Below are 21,227 nucleotides of genomic sequence, written 5' to 3'. Positions count from 1 at the left end.
AATAGCCCTTGTAGTAAGCAGTATGATGCAGGATTCCCTACCACAGCAGCTATCAGTGCATCCGCTAGAATCGGCTAGATCAATCAGCGGTAGCCCACACTCCCTCAGGGTGACCTTATGCTATGTCTTTTAAAAATATGAAATTCAGCACCATTCGGTGATACTCTGTAGGTTTTCTAAGTTTGCTTAGTCATTAACATTTAATGGAATTATACGCAAGACTTTTAAATGTAATTTTCGGGATGTTTTTGAGTCATTCCTGCAGAGGTTAGTGGACATTACAGCAGCAAAGTGCTTGCCTGCTTTTCTTCCGTTCAAATAGATACCGGATCTAATTTCAGATATAAATTTGATATTAAAAAAACTAGAAAAGAAAAATGAAATTGGAGAATGGTACTGTAAGTATTGTAGTCTGGTTTACGGTATACAGTAGAGTCCAAAAGTTTGAGCCTAAGGGAATCTAATTCAAATCTGGTAATAAACCATTTTAGGACAAATAGAGATTAGGTTGCACAATTAATCAAAAATAAACTGAAATCACGATTTGGCTTAGTGCAATTATTATATCGCAAAGGCCGTGATTTCATTAAATATATGCACAGCGTCTTTCAGAGTGAAGAATGGCACTGTGCTGTTTTACATGCGCAGACATCATGATCTGGAAAACCCAGACAACTTCCGGCAAATTTAGATTTGCTCTGAAAGTAGTCTGGCAAAGAGCTCATTCAAACCCATTTCCAGTCCGCAGAAATCGCGGCACCAATCAGAAACGTTGGGGCGGGCTTTACACTATGACGACAGCGCTGGGATTTTGAATCAGATTTTGTAGCCTACATTACAAAGATGGACGCCACCGTCGAACATCACTAGCTCGAATCAGCTATCGCGTCTGTTTTTAAGCGATTTGAAAGATTCCTTTTTGTTAAAATCCGAGCAAAGAACATCACTCGGAGATGTATCGCCGCCAGCCGCCGCTCTGCAAACGTCATCTCCTTCATCGCTCTGATTGGTTTTAGGTCTAACCACGACGTCCGTTGGTGACGCCCCTCTGGAAATGATTTGTCTATGACGCCTAGCCAGACCATAACTCAGTTACAACTGAGAATTGTCTGGTTTTAACCAGGCTAGATATGGTGTTTTTAACGTCTCAGAGTGGCTCAGTTCACAGTCAATGCTGAGTTTGGATCACTTTCACTCAATGCAACATGCATCAACCATCTTCTAAAAATTGTAATGAGAAGTGCACTGCTTATAGTTTTAAATGTTTGAAAATGAATTTAAAAAACATGAATATTAGTGTTGTAATATTGCAGTCAAATAGTGCAGCCCTACGTTATGACATAAAATGAATAAGGCAAAGCCTATTTAATTGGGGACCTAGAAGTAATGCGTAATCTTAATTAAGTAAACATGTGACTTTATACAGACAGTGAATTAATCTTCCACTGAAGCTTAAGATCATCTTTGGAGTCTTTATTAAATCATCCAAAAGACAAATAAACCAAGTATTTAAGAAATTGTAAGGGGAAATTTGCCTTTCACAAGTGGTCTCAGACTTTTGAACCCCAGTGCACTGTATATGTACACACTTATCGACCCGCCCACACACACACCCACGGTCCGTTTAATGAAAGCTGATTGACAGTGCTTTACCAGAGCTTTAAAAGTCCTCTGACCTTCTGTTTCATATGTTGAACAGGAAGGAGCCACACGGAGGCCTATACGAGATAACGTTAAGCCCCTGAGGTTCAGCAATCAATTTCTAGTGAGTCGCACGAAGTGACAGAATACAAAAAGCAATCACGTCCCTGCATGGATCTGAGCTGTCCACTGTCACCTGCTTAAATATTCAGAAGAGCTCGAAAATATTCTGATGTGCTGTTAACAGTCGACAGCCAGCTCTCTGTTCCTGTCTTCTTTTCTGTCTTTCCCCTCATGCTTTGACTAACTTCAATCTAGAGGTAATGAGAGCCTAAGAAGCTGGAGACAGAGAAGCTATTTACATTTTTATTGATTTTTGAAAGTGCATTTAACTTTTTTTCCCCTCCCCTTTCCTCCACTCTTTTCTAATCCCCAAACGAGAGTCCCACTGCTCTGTTTACGCTCAATGAGGAGTCAAGATATTTTAGTCAGGAGCTCCAGCATTTTCTTCTTCTCTTGATAGATCAAAGAGAAAACTGGATGTGTCTTCTGTAATTAAGACTAGGCATTACAGAAAACAAACCCCTATGAATTCTGACTGAAGCACCACTGGGGAATGGAGTATTTTTCATAATAGAAGCACAAACAAGGCCTACTCAACCATCCACAACAGTTCTAGTGTAGCTTTATTGTTTCCTGATTTCCACAGTGATATTTGCCTATTGAAGCCAAACTGGCCATGACTGGAACTTTTGTTAGAAGCCAGTCAGGTAAAACTTATGCCATTGTTGACCCATTTGAAGACTAGACTGGAAAGCACTTTTTCTTAAAGCAAAGACGGTTCATTTTCAATTTCTCATTGCGTAGTGTAATACGAAAGACTGTGCTATTTTGCAGATGCGCAACTGGGTAAGGTTAGCCATTAAAATATCAGCTTGCTAGTTTGCTAGAGCTAAAGTTAAAAAATCAGTTCACTTTACTAGCAAAACATAAATAATAATAATAATATTAACTTACCATCACAATGTTGTTTCCAACCCACGTCACGTGACTTCAAACACCAACGACGGAAAAAAAACTTCCATCGTGTTCACGGTTTTCCATGCAATAAAAATAACCATAGCACCATAAAAGTGATCTATATTAATCCTGGGCTATATTCCACCTCATCTGAAGACATGCGATATACTTTGTGCAGACTGATGTTTGTGTTACTTTCTTCTCCCGGATCTTTACGAGTGAAATTTGCGAATGCATCAGTCAGTGAATGAATCATTTAGACTGGCTTTGTGAACTGAATCAACTGACTCAATGAAGAGAACGATTCACTCAAAATTCAGATTCAGAAAACTTTTCTTGCTTGTCTCGTGAATGCAGCATAGACAGTAAAAGGAATGCAGGCTATACGGGGAGATACCATGGAGATACACATTCAGTGAATAGTTATTTACTGTAAATTTCAGTCCACACATAGGCCTAAATTTGTATTGTTTGATTTCATAAGACGAATATGATGCACAAGTCATATGAAGTAGGCTACTTTCTTGATAACTTAAATTAATAGATAATTTAAGAGATAATTTTTTAAGAGATAATTTAATTTTTTAATTTACACTAGGCTATTTTTTTTTAATTTACAGTAAGATATAATCTAAGATAATTTAAGAGAGCAGGATAATAATGGAAATAATATACGTTTTTCCATAGATGAGTGAAAGCAAATGGGGTTGGAACTAAATTAAAGTGAGTTTAATAATAATTACATAATTTTCCATTTTTGATGAACTATCTGTGGGTGTTGTGTGCCTACGGATATATACCTAAACAATAGTTGAACTGATGTGGTCTGGGTCTTGTCAGAAAAAAATTGATTTGATTCACCTGGTACACAAATCTGTTTCTGAGTCATCACTTTGCTACTGTGTATTTATCTTTGTAAATTCAAGGTTATCTTAATAGATGTTGTTATTCTAACAGATCACTAGGCTACAGAATATTGCCCAGTATTCAGAGAAGAATGTCCAATGAACTGAAGATTGTCTATCTTTATCAGAGATTTCTATGTCTAAAGGCTGAATTTGTTTGGTACATGATCTCATTTACTGTAACGGAAAGGAACTTACAGGTCATCATCCTTTAAAGACTTTGGTTCATTCCAGGTCACTCATTGTTACAGTAAAGTAGGCTACTCGTATACAAATTTCAGCACCCACCAAGACCCTTGGACCTACAGAAACCATTTCTCTTCTCAGTCTCAGCAAAGCTTTCTGGCTCTGGCATGCCTAATTACAGTAATTACTGTAATAAAAAATAAAGAGAATGTTACAGTATGTGAATCAAGCCATATAGGCATTGAATGGAAAATTACAGTAAAAAATGTAAAAAGTAAATAAAGCAATATTTGATTTGAACAGGAACATGAAATGAAAAATAAACTGACTGGGAGTAAAAAAAAATGGGACAATGAGTAAATAAAAACAATAATAAAATAAAGTTAATACTAGATAGATAGACAGACAGACAGACAGACAGACAGACAGACAGACAGACAGACAGACAGACAGACAGACAGACAGACAGACAGACAGACAGATAGATAGATAGATAGATAGATAGATAGATAGATAGATAGATAGATAGATAGATAGATAGATAGATAGATAGATAGATAGATAGATAGATAGATAGATAGATAGATAGATAGAAAAGGGGACAAGTAAAAATAATAAAAAGGGAAATTTAAATGGGAACAAAAGGAATAATAAAATAAAGGGACACAGGAAAAATAAAAAGTAATATAGGAAAAATATATAATTTACATCTAAAATGTAACTGAAAAAATGTGTCTTTTCTCTCATCTCCCTCTTTCTCTTCTCCTCTGCTTCTAAAGCAGTGCCTCGTCCTCCCTAAGGAGTGACTGTGCTGTCTAAATTGAAATCCATATATGTGGCAGTTTTAAGGGGACCATGAAAGATGACATGCATGAGATAATGATTGTAAATGTAGATCCACGTGGCGAGTCAGGAGTTTTTGTTTGTTTACTAATGGCTTTGTCTTTCGACAGAAGGAGGGACATGCGAGGTGATTGCGGCCCACAGGTGCTGTAACAAAAACAAGATAGAAGAGAGATCTCAGACCGTGAAGTGCTCCTGTTTACCAGGGAAAGTAGCAGGAACCACCAGGAATAAACCCTCCTGTGTTGACGGTAGGTGAAGAGACATGGCACAAGTCACCTTTCATCTTAGGTGCGTATGTGTTATGTTAAATGTAACAGATGCTGACTGTTTCAAACCATCTTAGTGCAGCTGTGCAGTGGTTGAACAGGCTTGCACAGTGCAGCTGTACTTAAACACACTCTGTGCAGCTGTGTAAACCTGCAAGGTGCTCCAAAAGATTGTACAGCTTTTTTTAAGGTGTGGTATGTTGGAAGAAACTCTGTTCAGGGTCGCTCTTGCAGTGTCCCTGCCCTAGAAAAGCTCAGATCCTCAGGGCTTTTCATTATTAATGCTCTGTCCTTATGACAAACGAGCTGCTGTAAACTAACACTTCTGGGAGAACATCTCACTCGCAACGCACCCCGAGATAATCAAAGAACATTAACTTTGACCGCATCTCATGGAGGAGCATCCAACCTTTTCCCTAAGTAAAGCTCATTAGATTATTCTTTTCTTAAAGATGATGTCTTTCATTTGTTTGCACATGCGCACAATGAAGTCTTGCACATTTTTGGCGTACAACAGTCTGTAGCATAGTCTAAAAAAAAAAAAAAAACAATGATAGAAAGCAACATAACATAACATAAATGAGAACATAACTCAACACCCCCACTTGTTCTCATCATCTTAAGCCATGTACAATGTCATCACAAATATTTAGTTCCCAAACAGAAAACTTTTGAACTTTAGAATTTAAATTTTTGATACAGATTTTGTCAAAATGTCTGCCACCACATCTTCTGTTGTGCAGTACACAATATTTATTTTTCCTTCACTGACAGCATCACAGATAAAGTAATATTTCACATCAATGTGTTTAGATCTAGATTTATTCACTGGATTTCTACTCTCCCTTATTATCACCATACATTGTGGTGCAAGTGTAAAAACTACTGTCATTAGCAGTTGAGTTAGGTACATGCTTTCCTGAGTAGTGTTTGCTTGACCAATATATTCAGCTTTGTAGGTCGACAGTGCCACTGTTGGCTGTTTCTTATAGATTTCCATGAAATCCTTGTTCTGTCAGGCTGAATCAGTATACTGATGTGCTATGCCTATCTTCTACAGAAGTCAGAATCACTGAATGCTATTAGTCTTGTCTGTTTTCTTGAAACACAGCTCATAGTCAGCTGTACCTTTTAGGTATCTCAGGACATGTTTAGCAGCTACTACAGTAAGTCATGTGTTTTCGGCTTTGTCTATCTAGCTAATATCTGGTCTGGTACATATATGCACATATATGTGCACTTATACAATAAACAAGATAGTTGACAATGCCCAAGTATGAGGATAAGAAAGTATTACGGGATCAGTACTCCAATTTACTGCAGTCAGCTGAGCTCATATGTGGATCTATGTTCTGAATGGATGACAATTTCTCCAAAAAAACGGTACCTGCCATATTTATTGAGTTTATCGCGGTACGGCATTTTCTCAGTTTTCTTTTGCTTCTGCAGTTTTGCGAGTTATTTACTTGTAATCTCTACTTTCGTAATCTCTTCAATGCTCACAGTCAGTAGCGATACCTCAAAAATGGCGCCACGGTGACGTCACACACAGCAAACACACGTGTCGGACAAAGACCGATTGTTAGCTCCACATCCATGATATAAATCTCCCGTTCCCCCACATCTCAAAGGTGATTTATTGGACTGAGATCTGGTGACTGTGGAGACCATTTGAGCATAGAGAACTCAGTGTCATGTTCAAGAAACCAATTTGAGTTGATTTGAGCTTTGCTACGTGTGTTATCCTGCTGGAAGTAGCCATCGGAAGACGATACACTATGGTCATAAAGCCAAAGGGATGGACATGGTCAGCCATAATTCTCAAGTAGGCTGTGGTGTTTACCTGTGGCAAGAAAATATCCCCCACACCATTACACCACAACCAGCCTGAACCGTTGGTGCAAGTCAGGATGGATCCATGCTTTCATGTTGTTTATCCCAAATTCTGACTCTACCATCTAAGTGTCGCAGCAGAAATTGAGACTCATCAGACCAGGCAACATTTTTCCAATTTTCCACTGTTAATTTTGGTGAGCCTGTTTGAATCATGGCCTGCAGGTTCCTGTTCTTAGCTGACAGGATTGACACCCGAGTGGTCTTCTGCTGCTGGAGTCTTGTGTGTGCTTCAAGGTTTGTTGTGTTGTGCGTTCAGAGATGCTCTTCTGCAGACCTCGGTTGTAACGAGTGATCATTTGAGTTACTGTTGCCTTTCTATCAGCTCGAGCCAGTCTGGCCATTCTCCTCTGACCTCTGGCATCAGCAAGGCAATGAGAAATACTGCTAACTGGATATTTTCTCTTTTTTTGGACCATTCTCTAGTCCTTAAACCTTAGAGGTGGGTGTGTGAAAATCCCAGTTTTACATATTTACAACATATTTAGCCTAATCTTCATCTGAAACCATAGTTTAGGATTCTGTATTAAATATTTTTTTAATAAATAGTGTCTGGGTGGGGAAAGACAAATGCATGAAAGTTGACAACAACAAGACAGCAGCATCATTAGAAACAAAGACAGTTACCTTTTCCATGTTTTCAGACTGCAATGTGTTGTCTATTCTGTAGAGGACTAGTAAAGTCCAGAGGCAGTCCATAGGCCCTGTGTTTGGAAGTTACTTCAAGTGTTGGTGCATGTGTATTGTTATTTTACCAAAATACACAAGGATGGTCTGCACTCTGAAAAAAAAAAAAAAACTTTATTTTTCTAAAGCAACTGGGGAAAAATACAGAGGTTTGGTCCAAAACCATCTTCAGTTACTAGTACTTCATGTTGTTGCTGTTTTACCTGACAGAAAGATTCTGGAAGCGTCCACCACTTTGTGAGAAAATCCCATATACATATATTTTGGTCTTGCAGCACTATGAACTGATGTAATAATAATATTTTATGTATGTGTTGAAATCACATTTCTTTATCTTTTTATACTTAGGTCTATTTACATTCATTTACTAAATATTTTATCTTATTATGGTCTTGCAGCAGTAACATTTATTAAAGTAGAATATTTTAGCGGTGATTGTGGTTTAAATTTTACATTTTGTAAGATACTTCTGTTGCATTTTATGATTACCACCATTAAACTGAGATGACACATTTACTGAGATAGTGGCCATTAAAACTGGTCTGTTTTCTCTTTATCTCTTCTCATCCATATTGATATTCTAGGATATGAGGCTGAAGGCTATCTCTCTGTCAAAGGAGTACATGACATTGAAGGTTGCATGTTGTGTATGAGATGTTTTGTTTACTTTATGGAGGATAAGAGACCTAGTAAAGTGAATTTTAATCAAAACACAGAGCCCTTGCCTGAGGTTGTTTTCCATTGATTTTATTGCTCTGCATGTAGCCAGATCAGTGTAAGATTTGTCTCATCCATGCAGCGTTGTGACTTTTGTACATGAGCAAAGTCTATAAAGCTTGAATGGTCATTCACTCTTTTAAAATATCCTTGGAGAAAGTGTTGAGCATAGACAAATAAAAATTTAAAGGCCTATTCGCAAAAAGAGACAACTATTGGTTGAGTGCTTTTGGGTTTTGCAATATTAATGAATATGTCTTAAGTTCAGTGCCGTTATCTCGGAAATGGTGTAAGTCCCAAACTTTGAGTATTTGTCAGAATATTAATAACACAAAAACGTCCTTATACAAACCATTTCAGGAATTAGTAATACTCTCTCCTGAAACGTTTGGTGTTCAATGCAAGGTGACAGCATTACAGTGATGCATTAATGTATCATATTTTAATATAATCATTGTGATGCCAATATAAGATGTTCTCTACCTCCTCAGCACCTGCTTTCGTAATGGTCCCTACTTGGTCTCCATTTGGTAATTATCATCAATTTTGTAAAGTGGGAAAAATTGATAGTTTTCAAGAATGCTTTTCTCTCAATTAACTGAAATGACGTCAAACTTTTCATTGTAATGTCAGAAGATTTACCACCATTATGTACATGGACCATACATTTTTTTCCCCGAAAAATTCCAAAGACTACAGGTTATTTAAGTAAAAAATTTCAGCATAGGATTTTATTTCAGAATAATATACCTTTCATAAAATGCCACTCTGTGAAAAGGCTCTGCTCCTACTGACTGCAGACATCCACTTGGGCTTTTCAAGCACAGTCAAGTCAATTTTATTTGTATAGCGCCTTTCACAACATATCGTTTCACAGCAGTTTTATAGAAAATTGTACATTAAAGCCCCAATGAACAAGCCAAAGTCTGTGGCATGAACAAAAAGTGGATAAAATCTTTAAGATGGAAAAAAACATTGTTGAGAGGAACCAGACTCTGCTGGAGGAAGCCATCCTTTCTTATGACAAAACACATATTATTGTGGTGTTGTGATGGTGGTGGTGATGGTGATGGCTTCACAAATGCTTTGCTGCACACCTCGGTTGTAACGAGTTGTCATTTCAGTCAAAGTTGCTCTTCTATCAGCTTGAATCAGTCGGCCCATTCTCCTATTTTCACCCACAGAACTGCCGCATACTGGATCTTTTTCCCTTTTCACACCATTCTTTGTAAACCCTAGAAATGGTTGTGCATGAAAATCCCAGTAACTGAGCAGATTGTGAAATACTCAGACTGGCCCGTCTGGCACCAGCAACCATGCCACGCTCAAAATTGCTTAAATCAGCTTTTTTCCCATTCTGACATTTAGTTTGGAAAGGATCTATATGAAAAACAAATGTATTAGGGTTATGTCAGGTGCATCATTTAGAACATTTTAGGGGTTCAAATGGGATCAATTTATGGGTTTAATATTATTTGATTGTATTTTTTATTCATTCTTATGTACATTCTTATTTATTTATTTATTTATTTATTAAACAGCTCAAACATACCTTAAATTTATAACTCAATAAACATGAACATATGCAATCATTTAAGACATTCTCTTTATCTAAAACTTTATGGCCCAAAAGGGTTCTTATAAGAACCTAGGGTTCTATATAGAACAATATTTAACTTTTTTCCTAAGAGTGTACATTCATTTATCTGTCTATCCATCCATTCATTCACATTTTTGTTATTTAATTTGAAGGAATAATTTACCCATTTTTTTATTTATTCTGTCATCATTTAGTTATCATCATATCTGTCATCTTGCTCATGTTGTTTCAAACTTGTATGACTTTTTGTCTTTAGCAAAACACAAAGTTATATACGTACGTTGAAAAATGTTGGTAACCAAACAATTTTGCACATTATTGACTTCAATGTGTGGACAATATCGTCTTTAGAAGAAAATCATACAGGTTTGAAAGAACCCAAGAGAGTGCATGTTATGACAGAATTTTCATTTTTGGATGAAATGTTAATTTAATTTAATTTAGACCATGCATAAATTGCTTAGTCTAAATTAGTCTTAAAATCTATTCTAAAACATTTGGAGTGATGCGATTAGAAAAGCATCCTTAGACATGTAAACGTACATTTTATTTGTCTGATACAAGGAGCAGTCGAGGATGGAGACTGGAACCTTACCCTGTTTTAAGTCAGATGAGTCTAACTCAATTATGATCTGCTTGCAGCCTCTATAGTGATTGGGAAGTGGTGGTGTGAGATGGAGCCGTGTCTGGAGGGAGAAGAATGCAAGACTCTACCAGATAACTCCGGCTGGATGTGCTACTCCGGAAACAAGATCAAAACCACCAGGGTGAGATTTAGAGCACCTGAAAGCATTCCTTACTTTACATTACTCAAGACACTGAACAATTCATGACTCGTGGTGCAGTGTATGATTGCATGATGTGATTGAGTGTGTGTCTGTCTTGTGCTATTGTTTTTTGCTTATTCCACCGAAATATTTGGTTAATAAAGAACAGAACAATAAATAAACAAACCACATACACCTGAATGGTTACAGGCAAGTGTGTTGGACACTGGACATATTATAAAAATAGAATAGAGTGTTTCTCATTATTATGACTTACAGAATTATATTTTTTTACTCAACTGTGGTGGAAACGGGCTTCAATACACGCCGCCAAAAAATCATAGACAATCAAATGGTTTCTTCAGGTAGCTAATAACTATACGGTCTATGGTAATTTCTATTTAAGTTCTATTGAACACAATTTTTGGAATATAACACTGTGTCCTAACATACATGTCGATAAGATTCCAGCAACAAAAAAATGGTCTGTCCATATTTGTGTTGCTAAAGAGAAATGTCCATTTGTAGTCTTTATATCACATTCAAAGATGACAAAAAATTACTCACAATTGGCTTTATGCACAGCTGCACTACTTCCTGAACTTCAGCCAGCTCCTTGTTTCCTGCCATTATTGAGAAAACTTGATTAATTCAGGTGTGTCTGATTATTGTTCCCATGACTACTGAGGTCAGGCACACCTGAATTAATCAATTTGTCCAATAATGGCAGACAGGAAACAAGGAGCTGGCTGAAGTTCAGGAAGTAGTGCAGCTGTGCATAAAGCCAATTTGCTGTCCAGTGGTACCCTGGAAATCCAAACTTCTTGCGAGACCACAATTTGAAGTCACTCTGGCATTGAGTAATGATTAGGCTTGTTTGAGATGAGCAAAATCTGCACAGAACCGATCACCGGTGACCATCGCGAGATCCAAGCCAGATTGGCTTTTTTATACAAAAGATGAACAGATGATGGCGCTCAAATCGTTCCTTTGCAAGAAGGAAGTTTTTGCTGTTTTGCCGACCGGATAGAGTCTAATCAACCAGTTAGCTCAGCTGGTAGCTAAGCGTATGGGCGTATTGTTGTGATGGGTTGTAGTGTTATCCAATTGCGTCCAGTGAAATTTTCAAATGCATGTTTGGTGCTGCCTTTCGAGTTGGGTGATTTTTCATTACTCAATGCCAGACCTTTAAAGGAGAACTCGGCGTAAAATTAACCTTTGGTATAACAACGCATTCTCACCCCAAGGCGTCACCTTTGACCATGCTTCAATATTTGACGTTTTAGGCGCCCTTTAACGTCACTTACATGACGCGATCCTACGGCGTCATCTAACTGACGCTAAAGGAAAGCGTCAGTTAGAAGACGCGGTTAGGTTTAGGTGTGGGGTGGGGGTAGGGTACACGCGATCCTAGGGCGTCATCTAACTGACGCTAAAGGGCGCCTAAAGCGTCAGATATTGAAGCATGTCCAGTTAAGTGACGCCTTGGGGGTGAGAATGGGCTGGCTATAATAACACATTGGTACCTAGTCCACCGTTCTCTGGGATTTATTTTCATGAAGTGACAATGTTTTATTTAACAAAGAAAAGAAACTCCACAATACCTGAAGGCTCGTAATGCCACCGGAAAGTCTTTAGCCCCAGAGGATTCGTGAATGGGCTTGTACAGGAAGAGCTAGAATGCCGGCGATGATGAACGGGGCCAGGTGCGCTGAGTTGAGATTGATGAGGTGGTATCATCGATGATTGGATCCGTGACAGCTAGTATATAGGGCACAGAGCAAAAAAAAAAAAGTCGAACCACGAACGGCGTGCCAAGTGAGCTGAACTGTATGAACGGCGTTCGTGGTTCGACTTGTCGAGACTGTTTTCATGTAAGGACCGTGTGTTATCGTGTCAGATTTGGGTCTGGATTTCCAGGCTAGTCTGGTGGCAAAACATAATGACAATTGTGTTTTAGACCAAATTTTGAGTGACACCTGGACACAACACTGAATGATGTGATATTTTGCTAATAAAAAGATTGTGGCAGAATAATAGCACTTTGAACATGAGAACTTAATTTCTGTGTGTATCTTGTGAACTTTTTGTACTTTTTACCCATACACAGTAAGGTGATTTAATGCTATAGTGTGGGAAAATGCTAGGGAGCGTATTCAAATGAAAACACTGTTTTCAAATGTATCCTGATTAATGTAGACATTTTAAAATAACTTTTGCTACGCCTGGTGTCCACACTACTCCAAAGATTTCGACCCTCGAAAACCTTTTGTAAATGACCTCATTTTAGTTTGAAAACTCTGGGGTTGCTTTTCAGTGTACACAGAGCAAAACTGAGACTTTTGAAAATGAAGGCGTGGTTGCCCACATTCGCTCCCTGACTGGGTCTTCTGGATTATTGCATATCCTTTCCTGATTCGTCAAGTCCCTATCATAAGACCATTACGCTACCGGAACACGACAATAACAGACCAGATCTATTTTTCTGTATGGCTCTGTAACAGACCAGCTTTGACAACCATGTCAAACAATAACAAGGAGACGGGACTGAAAGCTTTGCTGACTTTGTCGTCCTTCTGAGCAGCCATTGTGCAGTTAAACCCTGCATTTCATTATACTGCTGCTGCCTAAATGCTCAAGAGGCAAGCTAATATTAGAGCAATCGGCAACTGTTTACACTTGTACGTGTATGCCCAGTGCGCATTAATGGTAATGTGACATGGGTTTTTGGTCGTGTAGTGTGGATGGAGGTCTTTTCTGAAACTCACTGGAAATGCCAGTGCAACTGTCGTATAGGCCAGTAAGAGCTGTGCGAGTAAACCTCACTCCCCTGATCTCAAGAGGTGCTCCAGTGACTGACACTAGAGGCTATGGTCTTTAGCCTCCTTGTTTGAGCGCCCGGTTGAGTAGAACCGGTTACACCAGTATGGATGAGCATCGTTTTCATTTTAAAACGCCATGTTAAAACAAAAACGCAAAAGTGTGTGTAACGGAGGCCAGCTAGTAGTTGCTGTGTGAGTAAACCTCACTCCCCGATCTCAATAGACGCTCTAGCGACAGACGCTAAAGGCTGCAGTCTTTAGCCTCCTTGCTAGAGCGTCCGACTCTCATGCCGGAAACCCGGGTTTGAGGCCCGCTCGGAGTGGGGCGAGTAGGACCCGGGTGTGAGGGGTTACATGTGGACAGCCTCCGTATGATTTTTTTCCCCCTTATTTTCTTTTTCTTTTCAGAATACCCACCCATACACATCCTTGTAGCAGATATAGAGTCACTGGAAAGCTCATAACGGAGAAACTTTACAAAGGTTTTTGATTTTATTCCTCCTTTTTGCCTGTTCAACGTGGTGATTCAGTGAAGACCTAAAAATTATCTATAGAAAACAAATTATGGATTTCAAAGGTGTGGGATATGGTAAATTAATTCTTTCTCAGATTGTTTTCATATTACTCATCGATCTTTCATTTACTTTACTTTTTCAGGGAAATATCCAAGACGACAAGCTGAATTAAGTTTTCCCAACTCGAAACCAACAGGCGTCTAATGACATGACGTGGAGCCCTTTTCTCATAAATCCATCTGTCTCTAACACGGACACCAGACTTTCTAAGAGAATCGTTGTGGGCGTGGAACTGCTGGTTCTTTCATTGTTTTGTTTGACAATTGTCAAATATTTGTTTCCTCTCAGTGAGTCCTGGATAATTAAACTTGTATCCCTTTGTGTGGAGTGCACTCAAACCAGCTACACCTTGCCTGAAATTATCTTCAACTGTAAAATTCTTGGATGTTCCTATGTCTCCGGAAGAACATGTTAATTTTCCTACTGTATGTAGTAAAACTGGCTTCCTGTTCATGTGGATATTCAGAAGGGGATCGTCTTCAAGCAACTTTAATAAAGACACTTTGTGCATAAAATGCAGAGGAGCATGTGTACATGGAATGACTGATCCCATCCAATCCAGCCGGAGATGTTCCTCCATTTCTTGGAACATTATATCAGATTAAGAGTTCTGAACGAATTATGGTGTGATACTAAAACCAAATAAGTCCTTAGCATGATTTTATGGGAGGTTGTAAATATAGATGAAAGAAATGTTTTTTCGTAAATAAAATTAATTCAAAAAATGGTGATAATTATGTTACAACTATATTTAATTTGCAATAAACAATAGTTTCAATGTGAAAATAATGGGTGAGAAGGAGCAAATGAACAGCCGTTTACGTGTTCTTGTTCATTGTTCTATTGATTGGTAAAAGGTGCTATTTTTTTATTTTTGGGCTTCAGTAATATTTTGACAAATTGAGTCATCAAGGCTTAACTGAAGTGTTCTCAAAATGTACATGTTTAATGAAAAACTAATAGACCTTCACTTTGGCTACAGCAATATATAAAAGCTGTGGATTTATTACTGAAGTTAATGAAGCCTGATTGAAATATGCTGGTGCATGCACATAAAATACCGTGACATTCAAATATTCTGAAGCAAATTCATTTCCCATTGTTCAAATATACCTTCATTAAATGGCACAAGACCTACTAAGACCCTTCTGTATATTAAGGGTTCTGGTCATTTGAATGGACTGAAGGGTCTTTGAATGTGTAGGCAGGCAGTCTGCACTGAAGGACACTGAAAATTCTGACACCCGCTGGGACATTTACCTGTCGTTTACATTCAGAAATAGTCCTCTCCGCTCGGAGCAGCTGAGGGCCAGAGCACGCACTCACTCTGAATATGTAGCTCTAGCATTTTAAGCAGGGAGCTGGGAACATAAGAGCCTCAGTGTTGCTGTCGGCATTCAGAAACGAGGCTCTAACTACAGGCTGAGTGAATACAGATCACTACATTTACAGTCCTCCACATGGGACAGCAGAGGATGAACTTTAGCCCTCACCTTCAGTGGAGCTTTGGTGGAATTTCAAACAGTTGACTCCAGAGTATCAGAGAGGAAAAATGAATAGGCTGCACGGATATCTTATAAGCAAATACCAGCATTTTCTCTTGCAGGCTGAGCTTTTGTCTGAGCGGTCTTCAAATGTTTTTTTGCTAAATGAAAAAAGTTCCTTTGTGTTGTGGAAAAGATTTACAATATAAACAGGAATCATAAAAAAATATTGTCGGTTTAACTTAAAAAAAAAAAGTAACCTGGTTGCCTTAAAATGTTAAGTTCATTGAAATGGAAAAAATGATTTAATACAATGAAGGAGATTGATTTAATCACCAGAAAATCAAAATATTATGTTATCTGATTCTGAACTACATAAAGTTGATTTGACAAAAGAAAAAAGGTTGTGATTACAAATCATGAAAATATTTTTTTTGCAGTGTATTACCATTAAGATACATAAATGGAAGGAAATGAGCTAATCTACAAATATCATTATACAATAGTTTTAGTTCTAAAATTTGATTGGCTGGTGCTGTGGTCACGTCCACAAAGTTTCAGGGGTGACAAGCGCATTTAATTACGGGAGCTGAATCCACTAACGTATCGTTTCGTGTGTATGAGTCTATGGGTGGCTAAATGTATGGGTTTGGAATCAGGAATGAGAAAACATTGTGTTTGGTGTGTTTTTCGTCTTTAAACCAAACTTGGGTCTGATCCATCAAAACACATCTTAATACCAGGTGTAAACAGGGCGATAAAGTGATCTAGTTTAATAAAGTAGGCAGATGTGGGTAGGTCGCAATATTTTGGTCATGTTTTCAATATTAACCATTTGGATTTATCTGGGTTTACTATGGGCTTGATCTTGTTTGCTGTTTTTTTTTCTAGCAAGATCTAGCAAAACGAAACAGTCAACGCTCACCACTTGCCCTGTGGTTTTCTTGCACCACACACACATATAGAAGGCTACATCTCTGATGCGCATTTAAATACGTCATTAACAATGTCCCTCTGTAATCATAGAACTCATATGAATATACCTGCAATAGACTTCAGCAGATGATTTTGCTAAACGAACACAAAACAACAAGATGAAGGCATCAGCTGACATGAAATTAAAATGTTATCAATTATAAACCATGGTATAAAAAAACCTGTAATAATGAGTTAATACAAAAACACAAACAATCACATTCTCATCTGTGAAAAGTTATCACATTCTTATGGAATTCAAATCTCTGCTGTTTTGCACTAGCAGTTCCAAGATGGCTGGTGGACACAATGATGTGGCATACATAGCTAATTCAGTTGGAGAATGTAGTTGTCACTCCCGTACATTACTGAACTGTGTTTGTAGCCTACTGAACAGATGAAGCACTTAAAGATTAACTGAGAACCAAATTTGTGCAGTGTGTAAGTGGCCATGTGTTTGTATCGAGCTGCTTGTGTTTGTGCGCTCTGGACAAACTGTCACTCACTGCATTAGTGGTGGGGTTTTTTTTTACAGTGTTTCTTTCCACAGTGTACATCTTTGCTAGAGATGGGTGAGTCACTGAATGATTCATTACATTTTTCAAAAAAAACTGATTCATTCAGGGACAAAACAAGTGTCTGTTTTTATGAGTGAATGATTGGATAATTATTTCAACAAATTCAGTTGAAGATTAAATTAGAAACTAAACAAGTTCCTGCCTCTTTGAGTGAGTGATTGAATCATTTTACTTAATCAATTGATTCAAAAACACAGATTCATTGAGAAATGAAACAAGTGAGTGGCTGTGTCTGAAATTAAATTCTCTCATAGCATGGTACTTCTTTTTCAGTATGTTCAATATAGTATAAATATGCGTTGCACGAATGTAATCCGGATGTATTACGCGTCATGTTGTCATGTGACCTCCTCTCCCAAGGCATCATAGCACATTAATAGTAATAGGTCAACTGGGTAGTTTTTGCCTACTGTGTTATGAACATACTCTTTTCACATACTGAGTCACTGAATCATTTACTCAATTGATTCATTCAATAATACTGTACTGTAATAATACAATAATACCATTTTTCTTGTTTGCTTTACAGTATAAAGGCAATATCTACAACTGTGGCCTCATATGGATGTTGCAACACTTCTGCCCCTGAGAAAACACCTAAAAATAAAAAAATATACAGATTTATATCACTACTTATACAGTGTTTCATGTCCACTAATACACACATTTTCCAAGTTTTCAATCATGTTCTTTTGCCCTTCCAAATAACACTGGAGGTCGGAAGTGTAAAAGGTTTTCAAATTCAAATTTAATTCTTCAGCAAAAGTGTTGTAAAAATATATCACACATGCTGATGGTTGCTTGTTAAGCTCTCTAAGGTTCAGTAAATGAGGCTATTAATGATTCAAAGCAGTTTCTGATACAATGAAGCCACTGGAGCTTTGAAGGATAAAAGCAGCGATGTCCTCATCACTGAAACGGCGTTGACTCCGCCGATATTTGCTCAGAGAGACAATTCTAGGTCTGGGAAGTCGGAAAATGCTCCTGTGAGGCTCTGTGTCTGCACTGAAAACCTCCCAATGTCATTACAAAAAGTAATTTATACAACATTTTAAAAGGACGGCGAATGATATTGCAAATTGGATTCCTTTGAAAACAACTCGCTGCTCTCAGACAGATTCAAATGAAATACGGATGTATAAAAATTAAGTTTCGATCTTAGATTAAAAAAAGTCAACAAAATAACAATGGCTGCCCACTTGTTCCGTTTAACTTCAGCATGAGCACTGGTCACATGAGCTCCCTTGTTGTTTGCTTGGTGAAGCACTTCTTTTTGACTCTAATTTAACCTGACATCAAGAGCTTCTTACACAACCCTGCTCTCAATCACAATTATTAATGACCAGCACAGAGTCAGGGAGCTGTCAACATGTGTGCTGTTTGGCAATGTGCATGCAATAAAGCACTAACACCTCTCCAGTAGTACCACTACCTCATAGTCTTATTAGCTGTAACGGTGCTGAATAATTCAAAGAAAAGCATGAGGTAAGCACTGTTTCCAAATCTGAAACACGTTTAAGGAACAAAACCTGCAAGAAAGCAAAACCAACCCATTCGAATCTCACAAAAGCCAGCCACATAATTACTCCTTTTTAAACCAGTGCACCTGAAAATCAAAAATGTACAGGCTGTGGTGATAGACTCAAGACTCGCTTTCACCTTTCATTTTCACCTTCTCGAGTCACTTAATTCACAGCCTCCTCTCACACCCTGATACACAAACAAGACAGGTATCTCTAAACTACACCATAACACTTGATCACGACAAGCTGACAAAAAAGGGAAGTCATCCAAAGGCGTCCTTGACAGCTTATTATATAGAGTCTGAGTAGTTTTTTATGAGACTAGTTAAAGCATGCAAAATATGATGAGTACACCCCCAAGCCTTTCACAGATAGAACAAAAATCACCTTTATGTCTCCTTAATTAAGTATATTTTAATTAAAATTTCATGCATGATCTGTAGTTGTAGTTTTTATTTGGTCATCATTCATTTATTAATAAATGTGGTACATTTCGAGGCGTTCTCGAGTCCTTTTCATGGCTCAGATTAGTCAAGTATACTGTACAACATCTTGAATGCAGCAGATGTGAAGTTTTCCCAATTATACAAAAGACAGTTTGATGATAACAATCCACCAATCAGGTTTGCCTGTGTTACTCAATACCATGCAAGATTAATGTGCGAGCAAAAATATACTAGTATGCATTTCTGGGCATCGATGTGATCCCTGGAGGTACGGAAGTTCATACATCTTTCTAATTCACAGCGAGACAAGTCCCAAAACAAATGGTGCACATCATTGCTCACTTACACTACTTATGCTAAGTACCTGTACAGTTATGATAACACTGCCATTTACTGATTGCACAATTTTCAACCAAGAACAGCATGTCTCTAAACCAAAAACACTTTTGAAAAAGAAGTGCACTTATTGTACTGAATGTCCACTTATAGTTTACAAATCTTAAAAAGTATAGGCTATATATATAGTTTGCTTTTTTTTTTTACATTTTTAAAAAAGTGCACTTTGTAATTGCATCAAATGAAACGTTTTACTTTAAAATATTTTGAAATCATTATTTGAATAATATTTTTGTGCTTTAAAAAAGAAATTATTTGATGTATTCACTAACATACATAAGCACATGCAAACTTCATTATAATTTAAACTGCAGTGTATCATTTGATATTACATTTCAAGTTCATATATTCTAAATCTACAAAATTACGTCAAGTTTCAATGGAAATGACATTAAACATTACTTTTTCACAATGAAAAGGATAATTTAAAAGGGATAGTCCACCCAAAAATATGCCATCATTTGCTCAGGTGAGTCTGAGAGCACTTTCAATTGATGGAAAAGAGCAGCTTAAGTTAAGAGCATCTTCTTTTCGGTTTTATGGAAGAAAGAAAGTCAAATAAGTTTGGAAGGAACTAAATAAGGATGAACGGTGATAGAATCTAATGGTATGTTTAGCTTACAGGACAAAAATGTACTAAAAAGTCATTATCAAAACGATCTCTTTTCACACAAATCCACGAAAACGACTAATGTGCCCCGCATTAACAATAGGGCAAGATGGGGCTGAAGCACCAGGGCCCTAGCTATAGGAGGAGGCCCGTGATTGGCTGTGGAGTAGATTGACTGGCCATCAGGAGCACCTATATTTTTTCAAATTGGTTGATCACCAATACCCCATCATGCCCCAGCATATTACATGCTGTTTTTCAGTGAAGCACCTATAGGAAACAAAGATCAAAAGCCAAGTGATGAAACCCAGGATTTTCCCCATTTTTCCAAAGAATTTTGGATTATTGCAAAAAAAACAAGCTCTGTGATCAACAAAAGTATATGATTCTTACAAGTTTTGCAAGAAGTAAAAAGCTAAATAAATGAACTTCACCACGGTCCCACAAATTCAACAACATTACCATCAGCTTCCAGCAAATCTTTCAGTTTTTATCTAAAACATTTTCCCAGAAAGTTTGAGTTAGAACAGTTCATAAGAGCACAATCAAAAGCATAACGAGGCTGTAAAAGCGAACTGCCTATACCTGTTAGTCCAGCCCGTTCTCATCCCAAGGCGTCATATAATGACACTTTTGACAATGCATATACATCCAACGCACATGGCACACTTTAGCGTCAATATGAGATGGAAATATATATGGGCCAGAAGGCGCCTCCTAGTGGTATAACCCTAACCCCACCCCACACCTAAACTACACATAACACATAAGCGTGTTATACTGACGCTAAAGGGTGCCATGTGCGTTGGATGTATACGCATTTGTAATAGGCTAAGCGCCCTAGAATGAGAATGCGTTGGTTAGTCAGTCTCTGTAGTCCCATTTAGCCACCACCTTTTTCAAGACACAATTATTTATGCCGTAGAATAAAACATGAAAGTATTGAGCTTTTGTTAACCGCAGACCTTATTTCAGTCATTTAAACAAAAACATATTAAAAAACCCCACTGACTTCAGGACAATGGAACCGGAAGTGCAAAAATACTAGTTTTATAGAAATTGTTTTACAGATGTTTTTCATTACAAATATAGTTTATTATTAGCATTATGATTATTATTGTTGTTGTTGTGATATTACAACCTTAAAACCATGGTAATGAGGAGCTTTTCTGTTTTGCCTGTGTCTTGATCTTGCAGTTAAATTCTGGATTTCAAGCAATAACAGTAACTTCTCATTAGGCAACAAAGGAGAATTTAAGAGCTTTATAGCCTGGATGAATTAAGGAAAAA

At 37.7% G+C, this 21,227-nt stretch overlaps 1 protein-coding gene across 3 annotated transcripts in view; it reads left to right on the top strand.

The window, feature by feature from the left end:
* The window catches only part of tafa1a (TAFA chemokine like family member 1a), a 45,208-nt gene extending 27,672 nt beyond the window's left edge, over positions 1–17,536 (top strand). Inside the window, exons 3-6 of one of the 3 annotated variants that reach the window (XM_039652854.2) lie at positions 4,706–4,846; positions 10,404–10,528; positions 13,759–13,832; positions 14,008–17,536. In XM_039652854.2, coding sequence (XP_039508788.1) covers positions 4,706–4,846; positions 10,404–10,528; positions 13,759–13,785 — 293 coding nt within the window. In that variant the 3' untranslated portion in view covers positions 13,786–13,832; positions 14,008–17,536. The remainder of the gene's footprint in view (positions 1–4,705; positions 4,847–10,403; positions 10,529–13,758; positions 13,833–14,007) is intronic. The other 2 variants (XM_039652853.2, XM_039652850.2) reach the window with 2 other exon arrangements.
* Positions 17,537–21,227: the final 3,691 nt, after the last annotated feature.

This window comes from Pimephales promelas, chromosome 20, assembly GCF_988280905.1.
Source record: "Pimephales promelas chromosome 20, fPimPro1.hap1.1, whole genome shotgun sequence".
In the NCBI taxonomy this organism is placed as follows: domain Eukaryota; kingdom Metazoa; phylum Chordata; class Actinopteri; order Cypriniformes; family Leuciscidae; genus Pimephales; species Pimephales promelas.
This window is presented reverse-complemented; position numbering and strand designations above follow the sequence as displayed.